Raw genomic sequence first — 24,551 nt, 5'->3', positions numbered from 1 at the left:
TTTCTTGAAATTTACACATAATTATCCCCCTCCATTACACCAAATTCCTTAGAAATAGCAGTGGTTAGGGCATTTGAGCCCCATGCACCATTTGCTTTCCATTCTGAGTTGTGCCAGAGCTCTAGAGCTGGTAGAGCAAGGACTGGTGTACAGGCTGTTGAGCTGTACAAGCCTCCCCCGAGTCCTGCAAACCCTTATGTGGATGCCAGTTCTCATCAGAACAGACAAACTTTCACGATAAAACATTTCAGATCTGAAAGTTTTCAGAAGTACTTCTAAAAGTTTTGATGAAGCAATGATAGTGTCTACCTTACTGATTTGTTGGTATAGTCAAGCAAATTTAGACTGAAAATCTATGACTGACGCTTGCCAGCCAGTTCAAATTAAATAACTCACTTATATAATGCTTTCATGTGCTGGGATCAAAGGCTTCCACCATGCCTGGGTTATCTTACAGTTTTTGAGATCACTACAGTGTAAAAAGCTAGATCTTGATTTTAGAAAAATGAGTTTAAATATTTTGGATATTAATAAGCACTAGAACTTAATTAGTTGGCCCACGGCCCTGGTAAATTTATCAAAAAACTCTCTTTGCTTTCTTTATAGGAATAGTTATGTATTTAATAGGACAAACACCTGAGAATAGTATTATAACATGGTGTTAAATACATCTCAGTACATCTACATTTTGATTCATCTATATATGAGCCTTACCATAGTTTGTATACTTCTTTATAAATCTTGACATATCCTAAAATATAACGTGAGAGGGATTATAAAATAATCCCGTGAGAGGTTGAGTGGAAAAATGTAGTTCCATATGGTAGAAGGGAAAGCCTATTGCAGCTAACACAATACACATGGACTGACCAGTTAGAGATCATTTCCCCTTTGTTTTAGACTCCCAAAAAACCATAGAGAGGTGGGAAAGGGAAACAGTGAGAAAAGACAAAAATGAAATATGCATATACCAAAAGAGAGGGAAGTGGAAGGGAAACGACCGCATATTTAAAGCTCAGTGCTTTCTGTTCCTCGTGCCTCCTGCAGGACCAGAAGCAGCTACCTGCAGTGCAGGGATCTAAGGAACTACCAGGAAAGGACTTACAATATCCTTTCCTTACACTAGAACCTCTCTTGGTCCTCAGGCCTCCTCCACACAGAACTTCATGGAGGCTGCTGGAACCAGAGAGATCTGACAACACCTTCCAACACAACATGGCAGCATTTCACACACAGCATTTCACTTCTTCAACATTCTTATTATTTCCTTTCTATTATGGAATTTCCATCTTTGCACATGCATTTCATGGTGGTTTTGTTTTTGTTTGTAATTGACAAGTTATGTTTGGGACTGTTGTTCACGTCCCTCCACCCAGGCTATTGCAAGGCACTCTGACTACATTCTTAATCCACACCCCAAACACTTCCTCTCATTCCTGTGCCCTTTCTTCTTCTTTTCATCCTCATCCTCTCCTCCATAGCTCTTAATCATAACCTTCTGCACCTATAGCAATTTCTAAAATCTGGAAACCCTAACAATTTCCTAGCTTTTCTCTCCTAAGTACACTAATAAACTCTTTTTTTTCAAAGTTGGTTGGATACTTCGTCTTTATATTTACTACCATACTTCCCTCTCATTCCTAATTTTACTAACTAAAACACAAGTATATGCCATACTAATATTGGTTGTTCCTGCCCAACAGTTATTGAAGTCAAATGATGCATTATCATTAATTGATAGCATAATATCTATGTAGTGTAAATATTAAAAAGAGGTGGTGCTCATATGTACAGTCATACTCAAATATAAAATTTATATCAAGCATCTTCCATTCTAAGATTTATAGTTATCTTCTGGAATCTACTATATCCAAGCCCCACATGAACATTGCTAATATTTTAAAAGAATATAACTGTTTAAAAGACATAAGCAAATCAAAGAAAGAACACAAGATATGTAAATCTCAGCACAACAACACAAGAAACACGAAAAATCAAGATAATGTAACTCTTCAAAAAAAAAAAAGCGCTAATCCTACAGTAAAGGCATCAAGACAGACAGAGCCAGATGCAATCTCAGACAGAGCTTGTAATAAGTGTGTTGAAAGAAATCAAAGGAGAACATAAGCTGCTGGCAGAGAACACAAACACATCAATGAAATGAAGAAGTGATGAAAGAGGAGTTCAATAAAGGGATGGCAACACTGAAGAAAGCCAATCTGAAATGCTAGGGACAAAAGACTGTAGAAAGTGTCAGCAGTAGAATGGATCAAGAGAGGGACTGTGGGGACAAGGTGGAAGAAAGAGCCATCAACAAAGACAAAGAAAGGCACCCGTGGGAACTGCAAGATATGGGTGACACTGTGAAAGGAGAAAATTTTGTTTGTAGGCTCTGAAGAAGAATATAGTTCCAAAGGCACAGTCCATGTTTTTAGAAGAATATGTGAAATGTCAGAGGTAGGAAAAGAAATTCCAGTCTAGATCCAGGAGGCATTTAGGATTCCAAACAGATAAGATCATAAAAAATTCCTCTTGTTATGTTGTAACTAAAACACTATATACACAACACAAAGAAAGCATGTTGAAACCAGCCAGAGAGAAACTCCAAGTCACATATGAATGCAGGGCATCAAGATGCCAGCAGTTCATTCAACTGAAACTTTAAAGGCCAGAAGGGTCTGGACAGATATATTTAAAGCTCTGAGAGACAATAGCTACAGATCCAGGCCACTATACCCAGCAAAGCTATATGTCAAAATTGAAGGAAAAATAAAACTTTCCATGATAAAAATAGGCTAAAATAGGCTAAAGGAATTCAGTAACACTAAGACAGCTTTCCAAAAACAAACAAAACCAAAATTGGACAGAAAATTTCTGATTTAATATAAAAACACATGCAAAACTTTTTAATAATAATTCCAAATATTAGTAATCTTAATTCACTAATCAAAAAAACCACAGACTAGTTGATTGGGTACAAAAACAGGAACCTTCCTTTTTTTTTTTTTTTTTTTGCCTCCAACAATCACAAAAGACAGACACTGCCTTACACTGAAAGGATGAGAAAGGTATTCCAAGCAAATGGATCCAGGAAAAAAGCAGGAGTTGCTGTTCTAATTTTTGATTAAATGGACTTCAAAACCATTGAGCAAAGATAAAGATGGCCACTTCATATTGATTAAGGTAACAATCCATCAGGAGGGCATGACAATTATGAACATATGGTGCAAACACAGACACACTCAATTTTATAAAGCAAAGCTGTTAGATTATAGAACTCATAGTTAAGACACTTTGGACTTTCAAAGTGTTGAAATTTTTAGAAATTTGGGGAACTTTTGAATTGGATTGTGTGTTATATTATGAAAAAAAAAAACCCAGCAATGTGGGACACTTCAGCTAAGTGGCAGAAGGTTATGGTTTAAAAGTGACATGTCAGGTTAAGTAGATTGGTGTTGTGACAATTCAAGTTGTTAAATTTGTATAGTACATAGTAACCTAGGAAAAACCCCCAAATGAAAGACTGTGTAGATTATGTTGGCCTGTGTGCATGTTTATGGGGGCCTTGTCTTCATTACATATTACTCGATGGTTGAAGACTCAACTCGTGACCAGCATCATTCCCTGGTCTAGAGCTTTGGGTTGCATAGAGTAAAGAAAGATAGGTGAGTACTAAACACGCATGCACTCAGTCTCTCTGCTCTTGACTGCGGGTATGGCTAGCTGCTCAAGATCCTGCCATTGTGATTATACTGATAGGACAGACTCACCTGAATGATGCTTTCTACTCTAAGATTCTTATTACCTTTCTAGAATAAAATTATGAAACTAATTATACTCACACATGCACGCACACACACACACACACACACACACACACACACACAGCTTGAACATAGATAACATACATGGGTAGACAATACTTCCTCCAGAAGATATAGGTTGTTAAATGAAATTGCAGTGGTAAGATAGGATACTTCCCTATTGGTTAGGGTAGGCATCTTCCCAAAACATGTACTGTAGCATTTGCTCTTGGTTTTCTACCAGAATTAGATGGTAAGACCTTATTTTTGTAGTTATAACACGCTTTCAGAGTGCCAAAGGTGCTATGCAGGTTACTTATGGAAACCACCATTACCCTGTGGTGAAGCCTTAATGCTACAATACCAACCTGCCAGGGAAGATGTATTTACTGGTACAATAGTGGCACAGTTGTTACAGGGTTGTAACTGCCTTCTGATTGAACACGAGGTCTGCTCCACAGTAAAGACATCATACTTTCATTTTGACTATATGTTTTGTCAAAATCCAATGGCTAGGTGGTCATAGGCAACGGGGTGGTGGTGGTAGTGGTGGTAATGGTGGTAGTGGTGGTTGTGGTGGTGTTACTATTATTTTGCTAAATGGATGTTTCAAATTCACTTCTCTATATTTATGTTTTTACGTATAGTTTTGTGGCTTGGCAAGAAAACTCTCCTTTTACAATGAGGTACAGTTAATATAGTAACTCTAATTGGTCAAAGTGTTGAGAAAAAGGGACTGTGATTCTTTATCTGTAGGTGAAACAGCTGTATCAACACTCCTAAGCCTCAGGTGAAAAGGTAGAAGGACAAATAGAAGGACAAATATAGGAGCCAGAGAATGGAGAGGAAAGCAGTGAAGTGCTGTCTTCATAGGACATGATGTGCCTATGAACTCATTGCAGCTAGGGTGACCTGCATAAGATATCCATGATATCAAGCTAATAAAATTTATATATTCCATCAGGCAGGATTAATTGTACTCAAGGGTTATAAAAAAAAACAAGGGGGAAAAAAAGAGAGAAAAAATGTGGAAAGACCATGAAGATGGGAGGATGTCTTCATGACGTTTTTATTACTGTTATAAGATGCCATGACCTAGGCAACTTACAAAAGAGTTTATTTGGAGCGTACAGTTTCAGATTGTTTGTTAGAGTCCATGACCATCATGGCAGGGAGCATGGCAGCAGGTGGGCAAGCATAGTGTTGGAGCAGTAGCTGAGACTTCCATCCTGATCCACAAACATGAGGCAGAGAGGCTAACTGAGAATGGCTTGGGCTTCAGTGCCTGCCCTGAGGGCTGACACACCTCTTCCAACAAGGCCACACCTCCCAATCCTTCCTAAACAGTTCCACTAATTAGGCCCTATGTATTCAAGCATTGAGCCTAGAGAGACATTCTCATTCAAACCATCACAGAAGGATGTGCATTAGGAGGCTATTTGTGGTGACAGAAAAGAATTTGGAAGTAAATATGATCAAGATATATTGCATGCCCGTGTGAAACTGTCAATAAATAAATAAAATATTCTAAACACTTCTTTAGAAAACATAATTCGCTTAATAAATAGCCCGATACCAGGAATGGTTTGCTTTCCCTCAGGTTGCCAGAGTTGTCTCAGAGATTCTCCAAACACTACAAGATCTTGCCACAGCACTCTTGGTTGACTATTAGAATTTGATGGTAAGACCCTATTATAGAAGATACCACAGAGTTTAGTCAGACAACATGAGAAAATACAGGTGGTCCTGACTGGGAAGCTTCCTCCCCACTGGTTAGCTCTCACAGTACTGGTAGAGAAAAGTCATTGAACTTTGTACTATTATCTTAACTAACTGGATATAATATCAAACTGCCTTCTAAATACTTATTTCAATACCTATGCTGCCCTCAGTCCTATCAAAAATCTTTTTATTTTTTTGGTACAGGAGATAGTGATTAATGCAGAAACTCACAACTAGTCTACATGCAGCGAAGTGTCCATGGAGTGTTCAGCTATAAATGAGATACGCATATCATTCTTCCTACCCCAATTCAGGGAACATCACAGAAGTGGGAGACAGAAAGACTGTAGGAGTCAGAGGACCAGAGTGAGACAGTGTCTTTTGGACATGACAGGGCCACCATTTTCATGAACTCAGAGAAGCTGAGTTGATTGACTGCACATCAAATCAGATGGCATTCCATCATGGAGGCCAAGCGGGCTGACAATCCCCTAATCCTACCTGAGGAGCTATTGATAATTGTTGGCTCCTAAGGAAGGGAGAGTCAGTTTTATTTAAGGGTGTGGATCCTAATGGGTTGACCATACTCCAGTTGATGGCCTCATATTCATAAGTATGGGAGAATCACAATTAGAGTAGGTAATGAAAAAAAAAGAGGACATGAATTTGGGAGGGGACTTAGGGGATGGATCCTAGATTAGATATAGAGAGTAATGGGGGATGAATATAATTCAAATACATTACAGGTATATGTGGAATTCTAATATAATTAATAAAATATATTTAAAATTTTAAAAAATTAGCATTCATTGGAAGTACTTATTCAGATTTTAGTGTTTGTGAATGTGCAGAATGCTCAGATGTTCAATAGTCTGTCCAGTGCTCATGTGTACAAGTCAATAAATTGTCATTTAGGGTTTCTTTTTAGGGGGATTCATAAATGCCTAAACTACCCAATTGACAGTACTGTGCTTGCGATTCTTAGCATTCTGGCTTTGAGAAGATACTTTTGTATATTCTTTCACTCTCTTCCCAGCTCTCCATCCATTTTTATCATGAGGGAATTACACAGAGACAGCCTCATTCATCACTCTGTGCCTCTCAGAGCACAGTCATACATGGCTGCCTCTCTCTGGCTCACCTGAGGCAGGCTCAGCTTCTTGGAGTTTGTGCCTGGAATAACTGAGAAGCTGTACATATAATTTGTCACAGGACTCTTACATCCTTGACTTTGGAAAGTCTCATCTTTAAAAATTATTTTTGTATTTTGACAAGTTCATGCTTATATTCAACATATAGCCACCATACTCACCTGCTACTATCATTCACCCCCTTCCACTCCTACTGATCCTACATCCTCCCAAATAGCTCCCCTCCTACCTCTCTCTCTATGTATTTTCTGATCCATTGATTTTATCTAAGCTGTTCACATGAACATGTGTAAGGTGGTTATTTATTAGAGTCTGGACAACTTACTAGTGGTTAAGCCACTTAAGAAAATGGCACCTTCCCCTCCCCAGGCAACTGCCATCTACCAATAGCTTCTAGAGAAAGGATAGGACCTCATGAATGCCTTCCACATCCACGATGGACTGTTGAAAAGCCCAGTGTCTTACAGGTTTCTGCAGGAAGCCACAGCTGTGTAGGTAATTTCAGAGAAGGACCATGGGAAGAACAGAGTGTGAATGTGCAGGCCCAGGAGAGAAGCATAGTAGGCTTGCCTGCATTGGAACATTGAGACTTGTCCTCTACGGAATATATGACCTTTGATGATATACAGCCTAAAGTCTGACATCTTAAAGAAAGAATCAAGTGAGAAGGGACATAAGCATTCAAGATAGAAGTGTTCCAGGGAGTCACTTTTGGACAAAGGTACATCTGAAAGAAGCAAGTCCCCATTGTCTCCAGTACCCCATACATGTTATACCCACACTCAAGGAGCTTTGCATAGAAACAGGGCATTTCCAAGCATCTAGTTTTTGTTAAAGTGAGTTCAAATTCTGTTCTGAATTTTGCTTCTATCACTGAATTTTCTCTAAAATTCTTTCTTGCCTGATCCTATAAATATTTCTCTGATAATATGTGGCATACACTCCTTCTTTTGTAATTCTGACATTACAACTTACCCAGGGAAGAGCCTGCTGCTATAGAAAGTGACCATTGGAGAGATAAGTCCCCAGAAGCTGTTCAGGCAGAGGTTTGAATGAATGAAAACTCAAGATTACAGGAATAAACTGCCACTGTCTCCTTTCATTTATATAGAGGCTCACCTGCTGAATAATGGCCACATTTAGTAGCCAACCTCCTCTCCTTTCATATGAGTTGGCTTGAACGCCTTCTTGAGAATAAAGAGGAAAACAGCACCAAGTTTGTATAGAAGCAAAGATGTGACTGCAGCTTAAGATGAGAGATGTGTCAGGACAGAGGAAAAATGATTTCCACTTTCATCAGTCTGAGGAGCAGCAGCTATAAAGCACATGACTTTTACAGCTTCGCAGATGGAAGTGGACCAGGTCTGAGGAACAAATCAATCAGAGGTTAGAGAGTACTGTTCCAGACTCCCCTCCATCAGATTTGCAGCTCAGCCTCCACAGATGTCAGGAAATGTATCTAGCCATGTAATTGAACACCTGAGACAATATGTGTTCTATAGCTTCACAGTGCACCCCAGGTTCCTCGTTCTGTGAACCAGACTTCTGTTCTGCCCATCCTTCACTCTCAGCATGTGTGCGAAACACAACATCTCAGTGACATAATAAATAGAGAACACTGGGATTAAATTGTCTTTCCATGGATGAAAAAACTCAGGTCTTTCTCCATAAGGTACAGGGTGTGTGATCATGTGGTCATGGGACTCTGCCTTTTTTTTTTTAATTTAAGTTATTTATTCTTCTATCTAGTATATTGTGATTTCTTCTTTTAGGCCCTCCTCTATCCCCAGATCCACTCCCCCTCCATTTTCCTTCAGAAAACAGCAGTCTTCCCTGAATTTATTAGATGTTTACATTAAGCTAGGATAGAAACTAGGTCCTCCCCACCCGGGGATCCATCCCATGATCAGCCACCAAACCCAGACACTACTGCATATGCCAGAAAGATTTTGCTGAAGGGACCCTGTTATAGCTGTCTCATATGAGGATATGCCAGTGCCTGGCAAATACAGAAGTGGATACTCACAGTCATCTATAAGATGGAACACAGGGCCCCCAATGGAGAAGCTAGAGAAAGCACCCAAGGAGCTGAAGGGGTCTGCAACCCATTAGGTGGAACAACAATATGAACTAACCAGTATCACCAGAGCTTGTATCTCTAGCTTCATATGTAGCATAAGATGGCCTAGTCGGCCATCACTGGGAAGAGAGGCCCATTGGACTTGCAAACTTTATATGCCCCAATACAAGGGAATGCCAGGGCCAAGAAGCGGGAGTGGGTGGGTAGGGGAGCAGGGCAGAGGGAGAGTATAGGAAACTTTCGGGATAGCATTTGAAATGTATATAAAGAAAATATCTAATAATAAAAAAAGAAACTAGGTCCTTCAACCATATTTCCATGCTAGATCATTGAAGCAACTGCTGACTTGGTAGAGTCATAATGATGAATGGCCTCCAGTTTATGGATGAAATTCCAAGGTTTAAAATTTTCACTGACAAAGTTTGGAGCTGAGACTGAAGGAAGGACCATCCAGAGACTGCCCTTCTGGGGATCCATCCCATAAACAACCACCAAACCCAGACATTATTGCAGATGCCAACAAGATTTTGCTGACAGGACCCTGATATAGCTGTCTCCTGTGAGGCTATGCTAGTGCCTGACAAATACAGAAGTGGATGCTCACAGTCATCTATCAGATGGAGCAAATAAGAAGGAGCTAGAGAAAGTATCCAAGGAGCTGAAGGGGTTTGCAGCCCCATAGGAGGAACAACAATATGAACTAACCACTACTTCCGAAGTTCCCTGGGACTAAACCACCAATCAAAGAAAATACATGGTGGGACTTGTGTCTCTTGCTGCATATGTAACAGAGGATGGCCTAATCTTTGGTCATCATCGGGAACGATCTTGCGAAGGTTCTATGCCCCAGTATAGGGGAAATGCCAGGGCCAGGAAGTGGGAATGGGTGGGTTGGGGAGCAGATTGAGGGAGGAGGGGATAGGGGATTTTCAGAGAGGAAACTAGGAAAGGGGATAGCATTTGAAATGTAAATGAAGAAATTATCTAATAAAAATATATTAAAAAAAGAAAGAAAAAAATTTTTTCACTGACTTCTCCTGTAACTCAATTTTTAGAATTGAGAGTTGGACATAGGGTCTATCCAACATATAAACATGTTCTCTTAGGTGACTCGTAGCACTCTATTTAGGAGGAGTTACTTCTCCTTTTCATGGAATAACTAGATAACAGTACACATATGAAAAGTTCTTTGGAATACATGTTTCACAGTGTATGCAGAGCAAGAACAGAGTATACACCAAAAGGGAGAGTGTAGAGGAAAGCGAAAAATTATGAGAGATGGTGGAAGTAAATAAGTTTTATAAGATAAAGCTTAGGATTGATTTTTTTCTTTTAAAAACGTACCTGTTAATATTTTTTCCCCAAAAGGTAATAGGCTACTTTTAGATCAGACTTAGATTTACAGGAAAACTGAGCACAAAGTACAGGGAGTTCTGATGGACTCCCTCCCTACCTACACACAATTGATTTTTACACCCAGACCAAACAAAATACAGAAAAACTGAACACCTTGCTGTCACACCATTAGTGTTTCTGGCAGTTAACAAAGATGTCAGCATGTCACTAGAGTGTCACAATGGAGTACAAGGAGGTTAAGAGAAAGATGGGAACAGCGAGTTGGGAAGGGCTACATCCCCCTCACACGGTTAGTCTCCATTTTGCTTCTCAGGCTCATTCACAGGCTGGCACGTATTATAGCTCACTCAAACCCACCATTTGTTCTTAGGCTCGACCCATGGTGTAGCTGAGCAGTCCTGAGCTTATTCATTCAGTGGCCTAAACTCATAGTGAAATAGTTCCAGTAACAATTAACAAGGCCCCACCTTACATGACCACATTTGGATGTACTATAAGGTACTTTTCATTGCCCCCTGTCTAGTATAATTCATCATGTGTATAAAAGGATGAGTTTGTAGCAGATTGTTGCCATAATTGATAGTTTAAAGCAAATGATAGAGCAAAGTGCTCCCATACTCTCTCTGAGTTCACTACTGTATACGAGAGTCCATGACCTGCTCTAGAATTGTAGACTTACTGGACTTGTTGATGTTATTGATTTGCGTCTATAATTTTATTACCCTCTTTCTGGTTTTGAGCTATAATTTTAGTGCTCAGTATTGCAGTAAAATTTACCCATTTACTTATTTCCTTTTATTTATTATTCACCAGTTTCCTCTTTCCCCTTCTTCTAACCTACGATAGCATAGAATATGCATTGCCATCCCAAAAGAGAGGAATGGGAGCACAGAGAAAAAAAAAATACTGGACCAAAGCAAAACAGGAAACCAACAGGGAAATCCCCTAATCCTGTAGCTCTGCGTTTGATGTTAGAAGGCTTTGATAACTCTGCCTGTCCAGCTTGACCCTCCTCGTCAGCTGATTCTCCTCCTTATATGCAGCTCCCTTGACAGATATCACATGTTTCTGGCATGTACAACATCATGCGGTCTCCAAAGAAATTCAGGCTTCACTTTTACAGCTTGGTGCAAAAACTCCCCAGGGCCTCTGAAACTCTCAGGACTTTAATGCATCAATTGTCCTGCCATGCATTGCCTGGCCTCAGTGGCTCCTCTTAACTATGTATTCCTTGTGACTCTAAAGCCAGCACCGTGTAGATGACACTTCCAAGATTGGCTCTGAGCTTGGGGTGAACTCTGACTCCTCTGAATCACAGTTGCCAAAGCTTTGACTTGTGGTTATTTAAGAGCAAAAAATTTCCGAGACCTCTTCCTTTCACAAGCTGGAAGCTCATCTCGGTAGAACATTGCCCTGAGGGTACCCCTTCCTTTATGCCAGTGCACATCAGGCCTCTCCTTAAACCCCTTATCTCTTTCAGCATAAGCATTATATTTCTCTGTTCCCTTTTTCCTCTTCAAACTGTACATTTGTATTTCTTTTTGACCCACTTGCTCTTTTTCATTGTAGATCCGCACAAGAGTCATTACCCCGTGATAGTCAATATTCCTCTGCCTTCAAACCTTCTCCTTCAAAGAAATAAGTGCATTATTTTTTAATTTAGCCTTAGGCAAGATCTCTTAAAATGAGAGTAGAAAGCATTCACATTCTAGAAGATGACAAGCTAAAATATCACAAGAAAGGCCTCCAGCTTCTAATTTTGCTCCCTTTAGAAACCTGTTGAGTTGGGCCTCCAGCACCCACACTGTGTTGCTGTCTTCCAAGCTCCTACTGTGACAGCCCATTACACTTTGCTTACAATGTCCAGCTGTTTTTCCAGTCTGAAGTCTCAAAGTCTTCCATGTTTCTTCACAAACCAGAGTTTTTGTTTCAAGTGAAACAGGAATCTGCTTGCCCTTGACTACGTGTAGGTATCCACTCTTCTCAGCACCACTGAGAAACCACTCAAGAAGTTGCTGTTTTCTCAATATATGATTCTGGCATTTTCAAATACCAGATTTGTTATCTGTGTGAGTTGACATCTGTGTCATCTATTGTATTCTTTGATTCTTGAGTCACTATTGGTGAGAGCACCATGCTGTTTTTATGCCTGTGGCTTCATAGTGTAACGTGACATCAGTTACGGTGATACCTCTAGCCTTGTTCAGTTTGCTCAGTATTGGATTGGCTATTTGATGGTTTTTTGTGTTCCCAAATGCATTTCAGGCCAGCCTCTTTGTATTTCTGTGAAGAATCTGACTGTGTTGACTCTGTGGGTCACTGTTGATGATGTAAACATATTTACCATATCGGTTCTGTTGCCATGAGAACTGGAGAGCTTTATATTTTCTATTGTTTTCCCCAATCATTTCTTTGCTGTTTTAAATTTTCCACTATGGTTATTCTTCTCTTTGTTGGTATACTTTTCCTATGTGTTTTATTTATTTTTAAACTATTTCAAGAGAGACTGTTTTCTTGACTTCTTAGCATGTTGACTATTGGAGCATAGGAAAATACTGGTCTTTGTATGTCAGTTTTGTATCTACTTGCTTTGGTGAAATTACCTGTTATAAGAGTTTTCTGGTGGGATCTTCAGGATAGCTTGTGGATGCTATTATATTGTATGTAAATAAGGGTACTTTTGGGTTTTCTTTTCTTCCTGTGTGTATTTGTTCTATTTCTTTCTCCTATTGCTATAGCGGGCTGGCGTTTTGTTTGTTTGTGTTTTGGTTAACTAAGAGCAGAGCAAGAAGGCATTTTTGCTTTGCTTTTGAATTTAATTCCAACGTTTTGAGTTTTCACCACTCAGTATGACACTGGATTTAGGTTTGTCACGTGTGGTTCTTAATATGTGGAGGAAGCTCCTACTCCTAGTTCTTTAGTCATGAAAGGAAATTTGGTTTGTCAAATGTCTTTGTTTATGGAGATGGTTCTGTGATTTCTATCCTTAAGTCCATTAAAGTGACAGGTTATTGTATAGTCAGGGTTATTTAGAGAACAGTACAGCTAAAATAAATCTCTATCTATTGAAAGATTTATCAGAGTGGTTTATAGTCTGTGACTCAGTTATTCCAAGAATGGCCATCTCATGATAAAAAATTTCAACTATACAGTAGGTGTTCATTCAGTCTGTGAGTCTAGATGTCTCAGCTGATCTTCAGCTGGAATCCCAAAGAATTAGGCTCTCGTATCATTTAAGGAATGCCTTATAGGCAAGATAGATGAACTTTCCCGAGAAAACAAAGATGAGCAGAAATAGCTAAACACTTCTTTTTCCATATTCTTTTATATAGGCTGCCACCAGAACATGTGGGTCTTCTAACTTCTAAGGATCCAATCAATTCTCCATGAACCTGTGGAGCTGTGACATGCGATGAATGTTTAACCAGACACTTACTCTTAATGGATATGCATGTAAACGTTCTGTGTTGCAAACTTCTTATTTAATTTATATCTGAACTTATGTGTAAACTTGGGTTGAACTTTTAAACATGTGATCGTGTATTTTGAAATATGTGTAAATACTAAGGACACAGAGAAGAGGGCACCTTCACGCACTCTCTCTCCTTATCCCCCTTTCCTTAACATTCTCCTTACCCAGCTCTTCTTAGATCCTTTTACTCTCCTCTCCTTAGGTCTCAGATGTCTTCTATCTTCAGACCTCAAAAATGTCAGAATACAATGATATGCAATTTAGACATCTCAAAAAGAGAAATTAGTGTGGTATGCACAGTGAATCAGGGGAATGCAGACTTTATATACATATTATAAAGAGACTAAAGCTGAGAGCATGATTTCAGCCCTTTCAGATGTACTTCTAAACCTTGGCTTGCTGAATGATGTGATAGTCCTATGAAGTAGACGTTTCTGGTTATGTCATAGGATACAGACTCACATGGTATTTTGCTGAGCAAGACTTGTGGGAGGACAAGTGATGTTCGGAGGGAGTATAAATAGGACTCAATGGACAGTGGCAGGGTGCTTGAATATGATGCTAGCCTTGCAATGCTTCACTTTATTGAGAGTGTCCCAGCTGGTTCTGGTTTTCTCTGACTCATGAGGATTCAGTGGAGGCCTGGCTGTTTCTGCTGGATCATGCCACCACTGCTGCTGACATGTTTGGTATCCTGACACTACGTTAACTGGACTGCTGGTATCCTGACAGATTGGAATCACTTGAAAGAACTATTTCTAAACAGGTACACACCCCCTTGTCCTATTTAGCATCTTTTCTCCCTTACCTTTGGATGGTGGGCTAGAAGGGGGCTCAAAGCATTTGAGAGCCCTTACTAAAAGTAGGGTTTAAAGAACCTAAGCCTGCAGCTCTATTTTTTACTTTTTGAGACACTCATGATGTCTAGCAGCTACATTGTGTTCTCAACAACAGCGTGCAAGGGTCCAAGCTTTGCCATAGCCTTGCTGTTTGTAATGTGATATACCACTGCAACTTAGTCTTGCATTTTCTTATTGCTGATCTGTTTTGAGTACCTCTTTGTACAACTATTGGCTATTCACATGTTTTCTTATGGGAGGTTTCCTTCTATGATCTTTAGCATTAAAACCGGATTGCCTTTTAGTGCTTTGTTAGAGAGTTCCTTGTATATACTTAGCATCAATCTCTTGTAAGATAGGCAGTTTGAAAATACTTTTCTTATTGTATATGTTTTTAATTCTGAGGTTTGGAGGCTGTCTTAGTTAGGGTTTCATTGCTGTGAAGAGACACCATGACTAAGGCAACTCTTATAAAGGCAAACATTCAGTTGGGGATGGCTTAAAGTTTCAGAGGTTTAATCCATTCTCATCATGGTGGGAAGTATGGCAGCATGCAAGCAGACATGGTGCTGGGGAAGGAGCTGAGAGCTCTACATCTTGATCTTGGTAACCAGAAGGAGAGTGTTTTCTGCAGGCAGCCAGGAAAAGACTGTCATCCCACACTGGGCAGAACCTGAGCATAGGAGACTTCAAAGTCCACTTACACAGTGGCACACTTCCTCCAACAAGGCTTCTACATTTTATGCAGTTGTACTTGTGGAGTTTTGCTGTTCTTGCTTGTGCTCTTGACACCAAAGTCATTTCCAATACCAAAGCAATGATGCTTTCCCTCCATATCTTCTTCAGTGGTTTTAGAGTTGTGGGTCTTAGGTTCAAGTCTAATTCATTTTGAGCTTTTATCTTCATGATACATTGTCAGGGTTCTGTGCTTCATCATCTAAAATGTAGCCAAGAAATAGAAGCAATCTGAGTAAGCTGAAAGTCCATTGACAAATGAATGAACAGAATGCGGCAAGCTGACAATGGGGTGCTATTTAGCTTTGAGAATGAAGGGCATTCTGGTATTTGTGATGAAGTGATGAAAATAGATGACATTATAGTAAATGAAATAAGTCAGCCACAGAAGGGCAAATACTGAATCCAATGGCATGAGTATCTAAAAATAGTCAAATTCACAGACACAAAATAGAATGGCATTTTCCAGAGAGTAGAATAGAGGAGTTACTGTCCAGTGGTTGTAGCACTTCAGTCAGGCAAGAGTCAGCTTTAGAGACTCCACAGCCAAGAGCAGAGTCAACAACATACCAATGTAAGCTCAAGACCTAAGAGGACAGACTGCGTGTGAGATGTTTAGAAATAGCAATGATGTCATCAAATAAGTGTCCAGAGGAGGGACAGCAATGGTGGGCTCAAGGGTGTGCATGTGTGCCCAAACTCATCACATTGTGTATTAAGTATGGGCAGCCTATGTGTATCATTTTATCTTAATATACCTGCTTCAAAAAGAGAAGATTTGATTCTTGTATTTGCTGTAGATTTACTGTTTCTGCCACTCTCCCTTCCCTTTTGAGGTTTCAATCTTTGTGGAGCGCCTTTCCCTCCAGCATGAGGAGATGGCTTCTTGATTTTTTTAAATTATGATATTCATTTCATTTTGTTTTTAATAGAATAGAAGACAATGGACTATACTATGTATACTATGCATCTTCAAATACACACATCATATCATATCATTTTGTCCTTATCCTCACTCTTCCTCCATTGCCAACTCCCATGTCCCTGCCTCCTCTTGCTGGCCCTCTTCCTCACCCCTGAAAATCATTATACTAATAACCCAAATTCAGGAAGATAAACACTCTGTTTTTCTCATATGTAGAATAGGTGTGTATGCTTATGAATGTGTATGTGTGTTTGTGTGTGTGTGTGTGTGTGTGTGAGAGAGAGAGAGAGAGAGAGAGAGAGAAGACCACGTCAGGGGAGGAAGAAACCACAGGGAGGAGGGAGGAAGGAAAAGACAGTATAGTGTTTGTGACACATTGTGACACAGAAATACCTTTTTTTTTTAGAAGTCAGAGAATGAATTCTCACTGTTTGTTTTTCTTTCAAGATGTTCCTATCTTAAGACAGTGTCAGTAGAATATTTCCATTTGTCTTCAGAAGTCAGGACTGACACTTTTTAAGGAGCCTTTTAAATATATAGGACATGGCTTTGTCCACTGCAGGGACTACAGTAGGCTACCATGAGGACTTTTGATTTTACTCTGGGAAAAACAGGACACCACTGCAAGGACCTGAGCTAAATAGGAACCATCGAAGCTCACTGGTTGTTGTGTTCAGAGTAGACTGTAGTAGAACACACAGCAAGGTATTTTAGAGGCCCATCATAGCTTAGACAAGGAGGTAGCAGTGGCTAGAGAGCAGATCAATTTTTAAAGTATGGTTAAACTGATTTCTCAATGAATTATATGTGAGAGTTGAGTGCAAAATCTTTGATTACTCATGTTATAGCCAGATATGCTGTTAGTACTGTTGAAATAGAAATGCTGGTGATCTAGGCAGTGTTTGGATGACTGGGGGGAAATTGAGAGGTTGGGTTTGGTCAAGCTACACTGTAGTCCTGAGTGCAGTGCCTCTAAAGCACAGTGGCTCCACACATTAGGACATCTACCTGAGGGTATCCCTTTAGTTAATTCCTACATGATGCCATAGTAAAATGAGGAATACGATACATTTCCATTTCTTTTAGGAGTCAAACATTCTCCACATTCTTGAGCCTCTGCTCTGCTCATTTTCATTACTAGTGATCTTATTGTGAATCGTTCTTGGTGTGCCCTCGTGCACAGAAGGTCTCAGGAGGTTTGCGCTCGGCTCCCCCTGCAGCCTCAGGCACTGTGCCCTCCAGTGCACAGAAGTACTTGGCTGAGTCGCTCCAATGGGCTGGGGATTTCTTCAGGTTGAAAGAGGAGTTACTCTTCCTAAACTCGGCCTCAAAGCCCTTGGTGCCTTTAACAACGGTGTCTCCTGTGATGTATTTGAGGAGAAACTGGAGGCTCTGGCCAGGATACTGCACGTACCAGAAGAGGTAAGGTGCTGCACTGTATGAATAACTGCATCTGAGCTCCAGGGAGGCTCCTTCAGAGAGCGTGACATGAGCATCAGGCTGGTCCACGGACTGGGCACTGTTTCCTCCTGTAATACCAACGTAGCAGTAGTGAGACTAGAATAGACCTACCTGTAATGATACTATGTCCCTTGTGTAGATTCTGACTAGGAACATGTTCTGTCTGTGGAAACAAAAGCAAGCAAGGACTGAAATAATACTTACTCAGTGAGAAGAACGCGCTGAGCAGCAGAATGGTCACTGGGAACATGGCTAGGCAGTGAGAAGGCTGAGAGATGTATTCAGGAAAATCTCCCTGTGGACAAGGCCTGGAGACTATTAACTGAGAGATGCTCCTCCCTTGGCAATGACTGCTCTGTCGTCCTTTCTACTTACAACTGCACTTCTGAGAGCTGCAAGGTATAAAGGCTAGCTGAAGTGACAGGATTTTTTTTTTTCTTTCTTGCCCTTATAGACATTCAGTCTATGCAACAGTGCCCCCTTGTGGTCAAAGGTGGAAAAATTAGGCCTTCTTTGGTGTTAGGTTCATTGAAGCAATAAAATCTGGTGAAAGTGAATCTTAAGCAGATGATCTAATTTTATGAGTTAAGTAGTACTATTTAATCTTATGAGCTAGAAAATGCTACCGTCCTCGTTTTATAAACTAGAAAGCTTAAGAATGGAAGAAAGTGTGTGTCACAGCAAGTGACAAGCCTGGAGTTTCTCTCATTACTATGGCCAGGAAGGCCCATCAGTAATGACTAATGACTATGCACATTTATCACAACAGCCTTTTACAGTGTTAGCTGTCATATATAATGAACAGGAAATCAAAACTTTATAGAGCTAACTAGGTTTCATAAGGTCACAGACCACCAGCTTGTCTGCTCCTCTGAAGACCCAACAGTCTATAGGCCTCCCAGGAAATCTGCGGCACTTTTATTTTTTATTGCACATCTTATTAGTGAAGGAAAAAGAAAGAAGTGCAAACAGTGACGCTAGCCTTGTGGAGTGAGTGGGAGAACCGCTCTGCACAGGAGGAGGAACGACTGATAGGGCCAACAAAGGAGGTACAATCAGTGATGGCCATGGAAGTCCTAAGTAAATTCTACTTAAGCAGCGGTTGGGTGGGGAGGTCCTGACACATGTCCCCAAACAAAGATCTCTGGGAGGACAGAACCACTAGCACCAGGGTTATGGAGGAGCACAGAACCACAAACCCGAGAATCAAGGCAAAACTGTCAGCTAAAGCCTTGCTTCTGTAGTCAGAGTCTCCTTAGGGAACAGTGACAGTCAGAGGATGCGAGCCACCGCTGCCTTTAGTTAAAAGATGCCCTGATGGTTGCTTAGAAAGTAATAAAGAAAGAACAAAATAATTATTGAAGGACCATAAAAGCATCAGGCAAGCCTGTTTAGATTAGAGGACAGTCCAGCTAGACTCTAAAGATACTGATTTTTTTTTTCTCAAAAGTGATTTTTTTTTTTGGCAGGTGATTTGGGGAAATGGAATGATTTCTTTCCCTGAATGTAGAAGCAACTCTTTGACCTACCAGTACCATTTGCAAATCTGTTTAGAACTCAGCCTGGCATAGCAGTACCCCATAATCCTGCTACCAGCTTGTCTTAGTTAGGATTTCTATTGCTTCAGTGAAACATGGAGGCCAGAAAGCAAGGAGGGGAGGGAAGAGTTAGTGTGGTCCAATCAAGGAAGGAAGACAGAACTGGAATGCAAACCGGACAGGAACCTGGAGGCAGGAGCTGATGCAGAGTCCAAGGAGGGGCTCTACTTATTGCCTTGCTCTCCATGGCTTGATCAGTCTCTTTCTTATAAAACCCAGATCTGCCATCCCAGGGAATGGAACGACCCACAATAGGCTGGGCCCTTCCCCATCAATCACTAATGAAGAAAATGCCCTATAGTCTAACTGCAGCCCATTCTAGCACGGAGGAGCTTCCCCGACCCCCGCCGTGTTGTTTGACCTCTATGGTGAATCTATTCTTGTGTTCTAATTTTAACAGCAACAATCATAAATTCCGAAGTATCACATAATTGAACAAGTCAGGAAATCTTTGGGCATCTGTTTTTCTCCATCAGTTACTCTTGCTCCCGTATCTCGGGTTGTTTTCTAAACACAAAAAGTGAAGAGCGATGGACATAAGTTAGCAACAAAGAAGGGGGAGGGAGGGAGGGAAGGAGGGAGTAATGGAAGGAGAGAGAAGGGTGGGAGAGAGAGAGAAGGGGCAGAGAGGGAGAAAACAAGCTCAGACATCCTCTCTGCCGTGTGTAGTCATGCCGAGACTTATCTACAAGACATGCCATTACTTCCAGCCTCCACTAACCCATATAACAGGGCCTTATGTCATCAGCCTGCCAGTCCTTCTGAGCCCTCCTACATTATTACAGCAGGGGAAGGCTGCATTTCCCCCAGACAGTTCCTACTACACCACGTTCAAACCAGTTTAAGCTATGAACACTAGAGGGCAGCAAAGCCAGCGTTAAGTCACAAAAGTTAGTTGGCCATCAGGTCGACAGTCCTTTAGGAAAGAGCTTCGCACTTCATTTTCCCTAGGGAGGAGTTTGCTACAGCTGGATTCCCACAGCAGGAAAACAGATAACAATTTCACATTTGAGTAAAGCTACACCGAGACAAGGAACACAAACCCCGATCGGGCGACGCGCTCCTAATCTGCCCCTCAGGTTCTTTGTACTTCAGAGCACAGGAGTGCAGGTGTGACACCGCAGATGCTCAGCCCTGCTAACAGATGAGCTCATTACCCTCTTGTTTTGTTTTAAATCTGTGGATAGTTGCACAGTCTGTACTTAGGGTTGGAATCGTTTTCTCAAAGTCCCTTTAAAAGCCATTTGAAACAGTTATGGCACCACCACCGAGGGTCCAGTCTTGCTGCTCTTTTACAGAAAGAAGTCATCGTTTTTTTTTTTTTTTTTTTTTTTTTCTCTTAGCTCCAGGTGTCACTTCCTCATGACTCAGGGTGCTGTGCTGACCTCAATAGAGAGGGGAGCAATCAGAAGTTTATTTTCATTTGTCTGGCGAGTAATGATATAAAGTGCCTGGAGTAACTGGATATTCATATTTCTGAAATAGCTGGGTTTTGATATTTTCATTGATTTTATTGACTCAAGCAAGTTTGTTCCTACTTTGTGTTTTCTGAGTCTTCTTCCAAAACTATGCGTTGTAAATGTGGTTTTACAGATTATTCTTTGACTTTTTCATCTTTTCTTTTTGGGCTGCTCATAATTTCCACCTCCGTTTTAAATAATAGATTTTATTTATTGAATGTGTGTTCTTTTCTTAAAGATTTGTTTATTTTATGTGTATGAATGCTGAGTGTTTGTCTGCATGTTTGTATGTGTGCCACATGAATGCCTGGTGCCCACAGAGGTCTTAAGAGGGCACTGGATCTCCTAAGACTGAGGTTATGGAAGGTTGTCAGCCACCATGTGGGTGCCGCCAGACAAACTTGGATCTTCTGCAAGAGTAACAAGCTCTCTTAAGTGACAAGTCATCTCTCCAGTCACAACCCCCCCTTCTTAGTTGTGTTTTTTTAAACAAAATACAATTACAGATATGTTTATAGAAAGCTTTAAAGTTTCCTTTATTCTGTTTAAGAACTTTTAGAATGGTTTCTCCCAAATAACTTCAGTTGTTTCACACAATAAGTCTTTCTTAAGGACATTTCCCATATGTCTTCCCATTAACACATAATGAAGAACTACACCTAAACAAACACTGAAGACTGGATTTTTCCTTCATGTCTGTCACACTTTTTGGATTAATCACAGAGGCCAGTTTGAGGAACTCGTCATCAAATCTATGATTTCCTGATCAAGGACATTCTTCTATTAAAAATAAATCCAGTGCTGGACTGACTGTGGGCTTCAGTTAAGAGAAGGAAAAGCTATGTGTAAAACCCGGCTGTAGACATTGGAGTATTCATAGAAACAAAGGCCACGATCATTCTGAAACTGCTTCCGGATTAAACTCAGTGCAAGTGTGTTTATGGGTGTACTAAGCATGTTTTCCTAACCTTCCACTAATTTACATGTCTTAACATAAGATGTGCTGCTGAAAGATAACATTGTGTCTTACAGGATTTCAGTAGTGGAGTCATAGAGTGTTAGCAGGAAATGTGACTTGGCTAGAAGACCAACTATCACCCACAGACATGGCTCCTCTTTCTGTCTCCTCTTTGGGGAGAGTTATGACGTAAACAGGAAGCCCAATGTTTCTATGTCTTCATTTGAACTATAAGTGTTGTTGAGGGAGGTGCAGGATGGTGCCAAGTTCACAAGTGGGCATTGTGGTAGATTTACATTGTCTCAAACACCTGGCCATGATACTTCCCAAAGTTGCTTCCTTACACATTAGGACTGGCCATGAGAGAAACCATGCAGGGTAGAAGGTGGGTGTTATCTCTGCATGTTGGCCTGGGCTTCAGGTACTCCTGTATGTGCTTATCAATTTAACAGCTTCTCTTCCCTTTTAAAATTTATTTCTCTTTTCATTCCTTAGAGATGGAGACAGCACTCAAGGCTTTGTGCATGTTAAGAGAATACTCACACTCAGTTACATGCTCAGCCCATCAGCTCTCTTATTGTACCTCCCCCACTTTCCACTCTGCCTCCTCCTTGAGCTGCTCTGTGTACATTCTCCATAGTGCAGATCCGGGTGTAGTTGTTGGGATGAACAGTTGAACTCATGTCCTTGCCCTTTCCCTACTAGGCTTTGTTTTAACTGTGTACAAGCAAAGATGCAGGACCACAGGGAGTAACAAGAGGAAGAGATTAGCCCATGTACACATGTACAGTGGTACCAGTTAACTGCTTCCCAAGGTCACCCTCCGGACAGTATTAAAGGAGGTTTGTCCTTGTGAACCGCAGGTATCCTCATTACATCCTTTCGGGTCACAGTTCAGCCAAGTGTCTTTCCATCATCCATCCAGTTTTCCTTCCCATGTGTTAGTCCAACTCCTCTGCAGATATGGGCAAGGAAAATAGCTTTGCACAGAGTTCCCACTAACTCTTGGAACCATGTGATTTATAACTTTTATAATTGACCTCTTCCTCTTGTTACTCACTGTGGTCCTACGTCTTTGATTGCACACAGTTAAAACAAAGCCTAGTGGGAAGAAGGCAAGATCATGAGTTCAACTGACAATCCCAACAACGACACCAGATCTAAGCTGTGAGCATCTTTAAATGAAACTAACACTTTATTATGGGATAGTTATCACCTCTAAAAATCTTTACACACGTTCTGTGCGATTTACTTATGATTCAAGGATTCAAGACATAGTGTAGCTGAGGAAAGCTACTCCTGACAACTGTTTTCAAAGAAGACAGTTTCTCTTGTAAGTATCCTCTGATCCAGACCACAGATAAAGCGCCCATGGCAGGAGCTGCCCTCTTGCCTGGAGTCTGCAGGTGTGTATCTCAGGCGGGATCCTTCAGCAGAGGCTAGCTCAAGTGAGCTCCTGGGTTTTTGTCCAGGGTTTACTATCACTTCAAACCCTGTGGGGCCTGGAGAGCACAGAAATAGTTCACGGAGTTTTCCAGAGGTACAACTAAATGGCGAGGCTAGTGGAGCTAGCTGATTTCTAGAAGAAGACAGAACAGAGACCGGTCTCTGCACTCTCACTAAAAGAACTTTGGCAGACTAGGAAAATATCTTACCTGGAAATTTGTTTGGGCCAAGAAAGGTGGTGTGACTTCTGAGCAGGGTGACGACTTCTTCACCATCTGAATGGGTCTGAAAGGACTTGAGGTGCTTTCTAGATCCCGTGGGAACAATCAGAAAACAGATGATGGTTTGGTGCAGAGAATAAAATACGGTGGAAACAGGCCGATCTATAAATGACCGACAACCTAACTGAACGCACAGTCAGCTCTTCTCCAATCCCTGTTGTCCCGCCAGGTCTGAAGCATCACGTGCCTGGGAGCAATGTCCCCTTGTTAATATCACTAGTTAAATATGAATCATCTATTCCAGAGATATACAAACATTAACATGCAGCAGGCAGAGAGCAGTGTGTGAGACATGTTCCTCTGCATAATCATGTACTCTTTGTCTCGGCTCAGAGTTCTGAGTACATATATGTTACCTCAGTTATGCTATGCCCCAACCAGGAAATGGATTGCCCCAGGTTCACAGGCCACAGGATTGAACACAGACGAGAAAAAGCATGGCTCACCACAAACCGTTGCTTCTTATCTCCTTGACTTTCCCTGGTAATTAAGTCAGGTAGTAACTGAAAACAGAGAGCTGTGAAAGCCAGTAGCTTTGAGGGCTGGAGCTGAGGGAAGCAGACATCTAGATAGCTGGTGTGCTTCAGTGCTATTCGGTGGAATAATTTGGGAGATACATTTAAAGTAAAATTCATCATGAATAAAGGACTCTCTCTAGTTGCAGGTCATCAACTTAACCTAGACATTTTCATTTAAATAAAAATCTCATAAACCTTATGGGAAGTCAAAACTCACAGTTTTTTTTTTTTGTCTTAAGAAAGTCAATTATAAGCTGGGCAGTAGTGGCGAATGCCTTTAATCCCAGCACTTTGGAGGCAGAGGCAGGTGGATTTCTGAGTTCGAGGCCAGCCTGGTCTACAGACTGAGTTCCAGGACAGCCAGGGCTACACAGAGAAACCCTGTTTCGAAAAACAAAAAACAAAACAAAACAAAATCTTATTTCCTTCCTCACTTTCCCTGGGGCCTATTTAAATTCTGCAGCTAATAAAGCAACACCTGAATGTCAAGCTCTTAGTTGTTTGTGTTTTGTGGACTTGTAACAGGAATTAAAATATTATTCTTTGAATACCCAACATTGATTTTTATTTACTAGCTATTAAAATGATGAAGGCATTTGATCATGTCACCTTTGCCTAAAGAATCACACTTAGGCGATCATGTGCCAGGGTTGCTCGGATACTATACTTCCTACCCCACTGATTTAAGGTATTTAGTTTTAATTCTGAAAGGCTATACTTTTAAATTTGTAAAACACAGCACACCA

The 24,551-nt window shown here is 40.8% G+C and overlaps 1 gene segment (V, D, J or C) and 1 further gene; both read right to left on the bottom strand.

Moving 5' to 3' along the window:
* Positions 1-24,551, bottom strand: part of Tcra (T cell receptor alpha chain) — a 1,796,232-nt gene that overhangs the window by 399,766 nt on the left and 1,371,915 nt on the right.
* Positions 17,318-17,794, bottom strand: Trav17 (T cell receptor alpha variable 17). The segment is given in 2 exon segments: positions 17,318-17,612; positions 17,749-17,794. Coding segments are annotated over 2 exon segments (341 nt in total).

The sequence above is a fragment of the Mus musculus genome, chromosome 14 (genome assembly GCF_000001635.26).
Source record: "Mus musculus strain C57BL/6J chromosome 14, GRCm38.p6 C57BL/6J".
Lineage (NCBI taxonomy): Eukaryota > Metazoa > Chordata > Mammalia > Rodentia > Muridae > Mus > Mus musculus.
The sequence above is the reverse complement of the archived record's forward strand: the minus strand, read 5'-3'. Positions and strand labels throughout refer to the sequence as shown.